Below are 13194 nucleotides of genomic sequence, written 5' to 3'. Positions count from 1 at the left end.
AATTGTAAATGGGGTTGCTAGTAATCAGCCTATGGAGCCTTGATGGTATCAAGACAGGGGACTTTTTACTGGGTATATTTTCAAGCATAACAAGTTTTGTGAAAACATGCAGATTATACAACAAGCAACTAAATATGACACATGAGAGGGCATTTTGGCTTAAAAATGGCCACACAAAGCTCTAGTTTAACACTGAATAGACAGTGGTTGCCACTCTGACACCACGATGAGGTCAGCGTTGTGGGACGTTTGGTCAGAGAACTTCTTTTTTAAGAATGACAACACTTTTTTTGTTTTTTAGTCTCTTTATTCCTTGTTCATATTACATAAAACTTTGAGACGTCAAACTGTAAGAAAATGATAACAAGACAACAACACATAGCTTTTAAACACTATGAAAAGACTTGAAAAAAGAGGTAAAGCAGTATGACGGCAAGTCCAACTTAGATATAAGAAACAATTTATATATGTTCCCAGCAAAGAAAATGTACCCTAGTCTTACAGCGGTAAACTATGGTTAAATTGGGGTAAAACATGGTAAATTGCCACAGTAGCCCTATAGAATTAAATTAGGGTACATAATTATTTTACTCTACAAAAACTGTAGGCTACATACTATATTCTGTAAAACTGTTTGTCCTTTGTATTGTTGTCATGCTTGGTTTGACTGCAGCATATTATCCAAATATGGTGCATGTAAAATAGTATGCCACAATATACATACGACATCATGACATATAGTATTGTTGTATGTTTCAACTAGGCCAATTATGATACAATCCACCAATGAGTGAAATGTAAGGTAATTTGTGGTGTACTGATTAAATTAAGATAAGTAGAAAAAACTACTGTTGTTCAATTGGGATACAACTCTGGAAAATTGAGGGTAAAACTGTGGTACACTTATAGTAAAGCCATGGTACAATTAGGGTAAAACTAATTGGCACAGCTTTAGGGTAAAATTGTGGTTAATTAGGGTAGAACTATGGTAACGCCATAGTCCACAAAGAGTAAATTTGAGATAAAACAATTGTAAAGATGAAATAGAAAGTGATAAAAACCATTGTAAAATTGTGGTATGGTATTATGTAAAACTGTGGTACACCGCATCCATAGGACAAAAATACTAGCAAAATATTGGTATTGTACCACAAATTAACATGAAAAAATGGTGGAATTTTGCCGTGGTTAAAGTTATTGTTTTTCTAGGCTACACTTCATCTTCAGAGCTTGCATACTGTGTGGAAAGAAGATGAGCATTTTTTTTCTGCTCTTATATTTCAGGGCTATAGAAATATTATGACTATGAAGTACGAGGTGTGTACACTCTAGTTTGACATGGGCGTTTGTCAAGAACTAAAGCAATGTACATCATTACGTGTACACGCAGAGCCAATGCAAAGTCCTAACATCTGTATTACATAACGCCGTGTTTTGCCGAAAGTTTATACGTAGATTGACAAGACTAGGGCATTTCCAATTGCAAATTTGGTATCTATGAAAAGAACATAGTCTTATCTAGCCAATTTTTGCCATAAATGTGCATTTTTCTCCTGTTACGAGGTCAAGTTAATGGCAAGTTTCACGGCACTTTTTGGAGCCATGAAAAAAGGCGCCAGATTCAATGGAGATTTATCAGAAAGTACGACTTAAATAGATTGTTCAAGGTTGTGAGATTCAACTTACCGCGTCATGGTGGCTAGCGACGCGTTCTTTTTCATTATTCAAACACTTAAACCAGATTGGTATGGTCTCAAGCAGTTTCGCGAAATTTCATACGTCCGGCTAAATTTTGTGGGCGGGGCTACAAGAAAACTGCTCTCTTAGCTCATTAACTCCTGCGTTGGGGACTGACTGGTGCTAGGAAAAGCTGTAACCTCATTTAATCCAATCACTTTCACTTTTCATATCATGTTATACATGTGGATTATCCTTTGATTTTAACTTTGACTTTTCACTGCATGAGGTCACACGCATTTATAATGGCCGACCCGATTTAAATCTCCATAGAGGTGCTCTGCGCACTCGGGGTATTACTTGCATAGTCCAGATACAATCATTGCTATAATACTTCTTAGTACGGCTTCTAATTCTTTCAAAATCGAACCGTTTTTGTTGACAGCCATTGGACTTGCTTGCTGACAATAGATAAAGTAACTCTTACCAAGGGAAGATAATGCTCTCGAATCTAGGAAGTATTTCACGACGCTTTATTAACGATGCTTCCAAGGGTTGTGCTTAGCCGGTGATTAGATGTGAAAGTGAGCTGTAACTGCTCTCTGGAAATAACAACTCTTTCCAAGGAGCTGCTATATATGATCAACATTGTCTACAGAGACAATACTTCCTTAATGCATACTTTAACTGATATGTGTCTATGTAATCCAGGTTCCTATTATGCAAAATGATGGACATGACATTGAGCCGTGAAATTACAAATTTCAACGGTCATCTAGCGCTTTCCCAATAAAAGCGATGCCCATTTGTCACGCATAAGTCCTTATTAAGGCTACAACAGACAGTTGAAATACAAGGAACCGCACCAAACACCGGGTTGGCAAATGTCAAACACACGATACGATCTCTTAAATGTATCACAGGCAGGCATTAGATGATTTACAACTCAAGAAATCACATAGCACTCAGTGGAGAGAAGTATCAGCATTGACGACATCCTTATTGAAGAACAAAACCTGAACATGCATTGCTCATAGTGGCACCGCCTTCATCCGATCAACCATAGCACTAGTGTGATTGAATTTGTATGAACCGCCGTCAAGCACCTCACATTTAGGCTAACGGGTCGACGGTACGAAACTCACAGGCATAGTCTTACTAAAATGCAGGCATGTACAAGGAGGCTTTGACGGTGAAAACAACATGAACATTAAACGTGGACCAAAATTAAGTTAAAAAAAAATAGCTAATGGTCTAAGTTATCCACTTCAGTTAAACGTGAGAGAAACATTTACACACATCTTTTATTTACACCCTCGGATCAGGCAAGCTTCATGTTGATGTTGGTTGGCTGACAACGAGACACAAGAGAAAATTTACATAAAAGCAAATATTTATTAAAAGACAATGTACGTATCATTCGAAATGACGTTACGTGTTACGGCAACGGTGTCGTTAACAATATTAACCAGAATGAACAAATTATCGAAAACGTTGACACATGCACATTGCCCATGTTTACTTTGCACCAATGCATACATCTTAGTGAGAGAGGTGGAGAGAGAGAGAGAAGGACTTACAGACATAAACACAGACAGACAGAGAGGGAGTTATGCAAGGAATTACTAACATACATGTAACATTAAATGTTGAACCTCAATACATTTAACGATCGTTTCTACATAAAAATTAATTCCTCGTGATATTTGAGATTAAAACAATGGTATTCAAACTTTGATAACAACAACTAGGTTATATTTTGTAATTGTCTATAACAACTCACTTTGTTGCTCATTACTGACCTGAATGAAAGTGAAAGGTATGAAAGAAATAGTTCATAAAACAAAACGAAGACGCAAGATATCCGCATAACGTGAACATGAAGCTGTATTGACCTGAAGCCGCTTGTGTTTCTACGCATGCCAGTATTAAGGCAAGTTGTAAATGAATATACATTCAAAACACAACCAGAAACGTGTAGGAAGCAGAGATAGGAAATGGTGAGATCTATAAAAGGTAAAGAGCTTTCAGAAATCTAGGCAAGCCAATTTTTAGGAAGGCGGTAGAAAGTTGAGTATACACGTTTAAAACATACCTGAAATACTTGAGGAACAAAGGGCTTATACGACAAGCCTTCATATACTTTAATTAGCATAAACGTCAAAAGATGTAAAAGTCTCCGGAGAGCGATAAAAATAGCGTAGACGAAAACCATCAACAATTGTACAGCGAGAAGTATATATTAAGGGGTTCTTGTTCCATGAGCAGTCCAACCAACACTCCACGCCTTCTTTTGCTTCTGCTTGCCTATTTAAACTAAATTGAATGAACTAGAAAATTAATATTTCCTTTGAGGAGGCTTATATTTACAATTGAGATCTCATTAAATTCAACCATTTTGCTATTGTTTGTTTGCTGCAGTACAAAATTCTTACTTATTCTATATCTATCAACAGTCAATTTATTTTTGCGCCTGTTTTCCGTTTGTAACGTTATGTTTCAGTTTAACAGTTTTATTACGGATTGTTTACAATGTGTTAAGTCTACCGACAACACTTGAACCAGAGATTATATTACAATGATCATAAAGAACCCATCATTTGATTTTTTGAAAGAATATTGCCAAAGAACTTCATAGGAATGAATCCCTCAATTCCTGTATTTCTGTTACCATTTTACAAAGTTATTTCTTCATTTTACTACTGCAATGCTGTTGTATGTTGATTGACTATAAAAAAGGTGGAAATTCTGTGTAAACATTATCAGTTTCAAAGCACCAGGGGTGCACTCTGTATAAACATAGCGCTTGTGTAATACGTTGTCATTAACAGTAATACACAAAATAATTAATATGCAATATATATATATATATATATATATATATATCCCGGTGGAGGCTGGAAATTTGATCACTGTTCTGGATTTTCCAACTCACTACAATTTCAGTTACATTTATATATTTATAAATGAATAACTTCCAGCCTCCACAGGGATTCGAACCCGGACCTCCCGCTTGATATGCGGACATGCTAACCAACTCGGCTATGGACGTCGATTGTATGTCCAGAGGTTCGAAACCGGTAAGGGAGGTCGTTATTCCACTGTGGGCATTTTCACCTTTATCGAACATTAATAGTTCTGTTTTGGTGACATATTATATATTAATGACATTCATGCAAATCGAAAATCAAAAATTTTACTTTCATTATCACATACTCCGGGAAATTGATAATTACCGTATGAACTGCCAATAGCTCCTCCTACTCGAAGTAATGATTTACTATAGTGTGAGTTGTCATCACTAGCACACAGTCGAGCTATTTAACATATGACATAAATGTACGCGCTTTACTTTATAACATACTAAAGATAGTAACCTACATTGGTATGAGCATTTAATATTACATACCCAGGCCAAAGAAATACACTTTACGGCACATTACAAATTATCTTGGCATAATTAGCTGCCTATTCCACCATAGAGACAAAAGATGAGATCCACGAGACATCTATCTGCTGTAATCAGAACAGTTAGAGTTCAACAACACTTGTCTTTTTTCAACTTTGACTACTTGACGGAACTAGACAGAGATGCTTTGTATTCTGATGTCGTGTCTACAACATCCTCAGTACTAAACTTCCTTACCAACACTGATCTAGGTTTTTCTTTTACAGGTGGAAGTTTCCGATTGATTTCAGTGTATTCCATGGTATTTCCTTTTATACTCTGGACTTCTTCTGGTGTGACAGATTCACGACTTTCGCTGAGATTCTTCTCAAGTTTGTATTGAAACTCATCGGAATCTACATAGTCAAAATTACCAGTGGGAGCGTTACCCAGTAACGTTTTAGCATTTTCTTTGGTACTTGTAGGAGATGCTGACATCTGTACATGTGATACGGCATATTCTAAGTCCATTTCCGTGTCTTTTTCTAACGTAGAGTACTTGACTGTACCAGACAAATCCGCTTCGTATGTTGAAGACAAGACTGTTTCGGGACTTGTGATCATATTCTTCCCAGTCTTGCAATCGTATTCATCGGGATCTACATATTCAACTACATCTGTTGTAAAGTTATCGTCTTGCGATGAACAATTACCTGTTGGTGGATTTTTCCCTTTTTGATTATCTGATAAAGTTACTTCAGATACTGCGTAGGCTAATTCTGTTTTCCAGCTCCGAGCCTTCTTAATTCTGGCATTGGTTGCTTTATTGGTATGTTCTTCGCAACTGGAGTAAATATCCTCATCAGATACGAATGCATCCTTCGATGATCTGTCATCTTGGATTGGGAAGTACTCCTGTTCCACATCGTTAGTGTTTACAGCACTAACTGTACATGACCCGGCGAAATAAGAATGTCTAATTTCGGGTTTTCGATTAGTCAAATATTTTCTTTGGATAGTACTAGGACTCGTGTCGGTCATTCTCCTAGTTGGTCTGTCATTTAAACTGTTCGTAGTATGCTCATATCTGTCCTCCACTTTGAAGTGGCCTTTTGGTCGGTAGTCCATAATATGTTTTAGTACTTGCGGTTGGTATCTGTGGATATTTGAAAATTTGACAATTTTACAAATAAACGAACTGTGAAATGTCATTCGACCACAAAAGAAGAACTGCAATTGACTCTGTGACCTATGGTCTAAGATTAAATTACAACCTTCGCAAAAACAGAAGAAATCGGTCGTGAATTGGATATTATATGATATCTAGTCTAGGCATTCAATTTGCTATATCCCATAGAGGACACATATTTCATTAGAAGACTTGACTGACCAATAAATGTGACAAATTAGTGCAATTTTCAGACATGAAACACTCATCATCATATAAATTATTAAATTTAAATACACCACTACCACCACATGATATGATAGGGGTTCGGTACCCACCTTCGCCGTATGTGACGCGGCTGGTCGTGAGACGTAATATTCTAGTGTGTTGATATTTAATAATTCATCTATTTGCTATAACACATATGTCATTACATTGCTTAAAATCGGCTTGACTGGAATCAAATGCGGTAATTTCGTGAATATTGTCAGATTCAAGGGGTGCGTCCTGTTCATTCAAAACATATAGGTAGTCCAATTGACCTTCGGGTGAACTCTGTGAATCCATTTTGGATTATACTATATGACGTTTAGGACACTATACGTATAAACATACTAAACATAACTCTTTGATTTAATATGATGCCTTAAACACAGTGTCTGAGCTCTACAACAGAAATGTACATACCTATGAGTTAGATAGATTGAGACACAGGCTGAAATAATTCCAGAGATGAATGCAATAAACACGGAAAGGAAATTTCTCCCGGCCTTGTTAGTTTCTGCAAATAAAAGGTGTTAAATGCTGTTGGTATTTTGCGAAACACATGTCTTTGCTTTCTCGTGAAACGAATTTGATAACGGGTACAAAGAGCAGGAACACGCACAGAAGGAAGTCTCAAAATGATATCACGGATTAATGAATGGATTTGTAAAGCGACGGCAATGTTTGGTTTTCGGCTGAAAAAAAACGTATTTTTAAAGAGAAATAGCTCACCTTTACATTGGTTGGGGTCATCCGGTAACACTTCGTGTGGTATCGGTAGTTCGTCTGTAAAATTAATGACATAATAAACCAAATAAACCAAACATATGCAGCTTGTAGCGTCAAATTTTGTACGAGTACCATGTATATAGTTAATACGCGTTTGCACTTAAGTAAAATTTCGACAACTTATCCCCACTGTTCTGCCGAAAAAGCAGTAACATATCGCTTAAAACGACTTCAATTTATAATTTTTTTTAAGTGATATTACAAATACTAACCAAAAGCATTACAATTCTAGATCTCTTTCTATATCAATAAGAACTTGAAATATTCGAGAACTTTGACACATTCTCTGAAAAAGAAATATTTAGACTTCCAGATACTTTTACGAAATCTAGTATACCATTCGAAAATGCAACTATGTTGTTTCCATTGTATCGGGCTACCTCGTTCTTCCTTATTCGTTGGCAATATGTAGCTTACCGATGGTTTCTATAGCCTCTATATTGTTCCAAACGGCCACAAATCCGTATCCGCCACATTTTTCCCCTCCTGAGCAAACTTCTCCATGTTCTAAACATAGACTGTTTTCACGAGCCCTCAAGACTTTTTGTTGGTAAGAATGGTCACAGAAGCATTGGTCTCCTCGTGTAAGGCCAGCGAGTGGGAAATATTGACACAAATCCAAGCATAAGCTGAGAGTCATGTTTGCAAAGGCACCACCAAAAGAAAATGCATTACCTTCAGGGTACGAATAACACCCTCGGTACGTGAAGTCTGGTGAAACATAGAACGTTTGAGTCAATGGAGGAATACAGGTTATGAAGAATGAACGGTAACAATGATATGTCTTCCATGATCGTACTATGATAGCGTGATCTTACATGATCTTACTGCCACAATATTATCAAACTGTTATAATAGATCGATCGCACATTATCCTACTAAGATAATATGATATTACAGTGATAACATGATGTCACTATGATAAAAGAATCTTACTGTGATAACGTAAACTTATTGTGATAACGTGATCTTACTGTGATACAGAATCTAACTGTGTAAATATGATCCTACTGTGATAACGGAATCTTACTGTGATAACAGAATCTTACTGTGATAACATAATCTTACTTTGATGACAGAATCTTAATGTATATCAGAAATCAGAATCTTAATAAAGTAACGTAAACTTACTGTGATAACGTGATCTCACTGTGATGTAGAATCTTACTGTGATTACAGAATCTTACTTTGATGAAAGAACCTTAATGTGATATCAGAATCTTACTGTGATAACGTGAACTTACTGTGATAACGTGATATCACTGTGATAACAAAATCTTACTTTGATGACATATCTTAATGTGATATCAGAATCTTACTGTGCTTACGTGAATTTACTGTGATAAAGTGAACTTCCTGCGATAACAGAATCTTACTGTGATAACGTGATCTTATTGTGATAGCAGAATCTTATTGTGATAACGTGATCTTACTGCGATAACAGAATCTCACTGTGGCACAGAATCTTACTGTGTAAATATGATCATACTGTGATTATACGGTTTTAACCAAATGCTTCAACAACGCCAGGTTTGTGAATGGTAAAGTGAAACATTACATAAAATGTGTTGTCAATTCATATAAAGAGCAGTCAAATCGCTCAAACCGTTCTTCTCAGTACATGGGAGAGTGTTATGTATTTATGGATATGTTATACAGCCCTTTACGCAGCATCATATCAACATGGAATAGTGTAATGTGACGATGATGATCATTTAAAAGGAAACACGTTTAATAAATGTAATTATTTACCAATCTTAATATTACAAATATTGATATCAGTAGATGTGGCTTTCAGTTTCAACAATATTTAGTCGCAAGCAATGAATTTCCTTCTAAACGACCATTTATTACATAGAAAAAAATTCACGTTTGGTATGAACATTGTGGTGCACGAACCCCATGCGAGGCAGCACTCCAGGGGGTGCGAAGCAATAGGCATAAGCAACACATTGATTCAAGGTTTTGTTTTATCAATAGTTAGTATAGGGGATGCAGGGGGGTTTTAACTGCTAAAGGGTGGAAATAGAGGAGAAAGTTAAATAGCACTGATCTGCATGCACAAATGTATATAGATTATATATATTCAGAGTTGTCAGCACGTTCATGATACCACTGTAAATACATTGCATAAGCTGAACTAGTAACACAACGTCTGACAGTACTCATATAGCGTTGTGAGAATCGTATTCGGCCAATACACTCTTGCCCGTTGACGCAATACATCACATTGAAGTTATTTTTAAGAAATAGTATAACATGCGTAACTGTTTCAATTGTCACATGACGAATGCTTGTTGCCGTACTCACTTTCATAGATGGCAATGACGTCATTGCCACCACACTTAGGACCTCCGTGGCATGTGATATTACACTGTGAGTCCGTAACCCGTCCATCCTGCTTGTATTGAAGCCCTTCTCTGCCACAGTGGCAATATGTTCCATATTGCAGGCCAATCAGTGTAAAATTCTCTTTACTACAGAGATCCACACAGAGAGAGATTGTTAAATCAATTCGGACATGTCTTTTATCAAACACATTGGAATGATTACTTGAATAACAACCAAGGTATTTGGAATCTGTTGAAAAGAAGAAAATTATTTACAGTAAAGAAAATCACCCAGTTCCCTAACAACTAGGAAATTTATTAGATAGTTTTCACATCCCTTCTTGTGTTCTTATTTCCTCTTGTTTTTTTTTATGAATATATAAATATTGACGATTGTCACAGGTTGAATTTTACAATACATCGTAATTTCTCATGTAAGTCTAATTGGTTTCCTAGTCTTGTACCCTCTTAGAGCATACCGTGAGACAATATAGCAGTGGGTATAATATGTGACGCGTTCTCTCGTTTTTTCAACTAGAACTAACATGATTGAGTGCATGAATTGTCCTGAAGACTTGCAACATATCCATCTTTATTATAGTGAATACATATGTCCATTTAGATTAAGAAACTGGTGTTTACTGCTCAGCTGCTACCTCTTTGTTAAAGCTAATCAGTTGATTTTTACATCAAGTAGTAAATATTTTGTCTTGACAATGTAAATATCGGGCAAATGTGATGAAAATATACAGTAATAAACTAATATAACAGGTTGTCCATGTTGGCCTGCCATTACTCTCTGTTTTCCTTCTGTTTTTCTCTAAGCATAGCGTATCGCAAGTATGTGTCAATCAAGCGAGCTTGATGGCAAATTCGAACCATTATAATATTTCATAGAATTGATGTTTTTAAAGAGAATAAAATGTACAAAAGCTCGTGTAACCTAATAAACTTTTAATCGATTTAACTGCATATATTTCTATCACACCTATATCATTGCAAACCTTTTGCAGGATAAATTGTTTCGATTGCAAAATGCCGTCGTAATTATTGTAAAAAGCCCCCCTATAGATTAACTTAAAACATTTAATACATACTGTATAAAATCAAAACACACAAACAAAACAGACATACAAACGAGATAGTTCACCGTTGAGAGCTAAAGAAAACAACACAAATTCCATGCACACCTAAAGCTTATTTCAAAATCCTACTTTATTTTTAAACCACTAACCTGCACGATGGTAGCAATAACAAGACATCAGCATAAACATGCCAATACTTGACAACGCCATTCTTTATTATCCAAGATTTAAACTTGCTGTTATGTCCTCTCATGCGAGTACATTTCCTGTAGCTTCCAAATTTCAAACAGTGGCAATTGAACTTTCGATGGGCGTCCAATGCACTTGAGGTGCGAATGAATATAATGATTAACATTCTAGTAATGACATGTCGCTATGGCAACGATTGTTATCTCAAGATAACCACTATTATGACTTGTTTGTCTCTGTTACCGAAAGTGAATATACTGATAGAAAAGTTAATTTATCGACTGTCATATTCTAAGGTTAATAGTTACAGCCGAAACATCTCTCAATAACAGACAGCAGATTTCGTAAATGAGATTAATAGTTAGTTAGCTAATGATAGGCCAATCATAACAGCAGCGCTGTAATGTAATCTGATAGACATAGCTACAGTATTAACATGGTTGTAATGTTAATTGGGGTTTGGGTTCCGCGGGGAGGGAGCGGGAAGGAGGGGAGGGGGTCACGGTCTGTTGACACCGCCCGATATCCAGCACTGGCAGCCCCCTATATGTGAACCAGCGGGCGAAAACAGTTTTACTTGATCCTTAGTGGAATTATGTACAGGAATATGTACAATTGTAGAGAATGAAAATCAAACCAGAATACATACTTATAAAACATAACACCTTCCTTGATCAATTCTGTTTTATCCTTCTCTACGTAGTTTCCTTATCTTTATCAGAGCACTTTAAGCGAATACAACATCTCAAAAGTCACTGGCGGATGTGTTATGTTAGTGTTTACGTACGATCCTGATGTTATTATTATTACATGTTTGGAAGAGCCTGAAGGAGGGATAACACGCTCAGGTTGGAGTTTTGACATTGTTTTAACCGTTACAGTTGATCCACCATATATCAGTTGATTTCCATAACATCAAACTCATATCGTCTTATTTGTTCAATGCAACACATAACAGAATGTGCCAAAAGAAACAAGTTTGAGCATTTTCTTAACCGCTCAAGTTGAATAACAAAATAAAACCAACAACTATTATATGCCTTTATGTACAAGATAAATAAGGATGTAGGTCCGCATTAAAACGTGAAATTTTGCTAGTAATGTTTTCCCAAAATGGATATCTTTAGCAAAATCAAAGTCTTTGATGTAATATGTTATGTTTAATTTCACGAAAATGGCTCAACAGTACCATAACAATGGTACTTGGATTAAAACTTTGAAAACTTACCTAAAAGTCAGTACTCTAGCTAATAAATTGAAGTTGTTTTTATATGTTCTTGGAGAGCGCCAATATATATGTACACATCTACAACGCCTGCTCTGCATCTTCCAAACAATAATGAATCGTGCGAATGTAATCAAATAGATTTAAAGGCAGACTTCAGGCAAAATTTAAATCTTGATATGTTGTAGTCCAAAAAACACAGATAGAGTTGAGTGCCAGTAATGTTTCTATAGCTATTACGTTTTCGAGATATTTTTCGTTAGGATGAGCTTCATCTTTTGAATGCTCCTTGAAGTTTAATTTGATGATGACATTGGTTCCTCAGTGTAGGCCTAAAATGAATATTAGTCAGTTATTTTTCTTTTGTTTAAATTCTAATACCTCAACCAAAACATTTTCTTTTAACTCCATATAAACACCAGAGCACACTAATATAACGTTCATCACTATTTTGTTTTGAAAAAATTGTAATAGATTGTAATTATTTCAGATAAGTTGTCTTATGCTTTCTCATTGAATTTTGTGTTGCATCTGAGGAACTAACCTAACGGTCTGTGAATTAGGCTATAAAGTCCAGTCACTTTAGTTCATTAAGTGAAGTTAAACGAAGTTTAACCTGGATTGATACCAGTATTTGTTAATGGTCTACAACAACGCGAATGAATTTGTTGCCTAAAGTCATGCTTAAAGATGTGTGTGGCTAATTTGTATCAGTTTAGGACTTTTAATAATTAAAAGTTATTGTTACATATAAGATGCATAATATGAAATATATCTAACACAAATAAGTCGCAGTCGGTCATGGGTTCTGACCTGTAGCTTTACACACGGTAAAGTAACATAAACTTGAACACAGATAATAACATAACAGGATGGTTAAATATAGGCTACACGTAAGACAAACTTAGCGAACAGTGCTACGTACTAGTATCCGTGTCTTGTATCCTCTCAAATTAATTCCTTTGGAATGATCTAAATCCGGTAAACTTTGTATAGGTGTGGAAATTGCCATCTTATAGTTTTGAGCAGTACTTGATTCAATTGGCAGCATTCTCTTGCTCACAGTTGCTTTGGGCATT

General features: G+C 35.9%; 1 protein-coding gene across 1 annotated transcript; it reads right to left on the bottom strand.

Moving 5' to 3' along the window:
- Positions 1-316: 316 nt before the first annotated feature.
- LOC139973105 (uncharacterized) lies at positions 317-13093 on the bottom strand. Its single transcript, XM_071979525.1, has 6 exons — positions 10851-13093; positions 9597-9866; positions 7704-7997; positions 7230-7283; positions 6921-7014; positions 317-6221 (listed from the first exon to the last, which is right to left on the bottom strand). Exons 1-6 carry the CDS (start codon positions 10909-10911, stop codon positions 5246-5248), a joined length of 1749 nt encoding a protein of 582 aa, XP_071835626.1. The 5' UTR covers positions 10912-13093; the 3' UTR covers positions 317-5245.
- Positions 13094-13194: the final 101 nt, after the last annotated feature.

This window comes from Apostichopus japonicus, chromosome 9 (assembly GCF_037975245.1).
Source record: "Apostichopus japonicus isolate 1M-3 chromosome 9, ASM3797524v1, whole genome shotgun sequence".
Classification (NCBI taxonomy): Eukaryota; Metazoa; Echinodermata; class Holothuroidea; order Aspidochirotida; family Stichopodidae; genus Apostichopus; species Apostichopus japonicus.
Note: the sequence above shows the minus strand (reverse complement) of the source record. Positions and strands in the feature narration are given on the sequence as shown.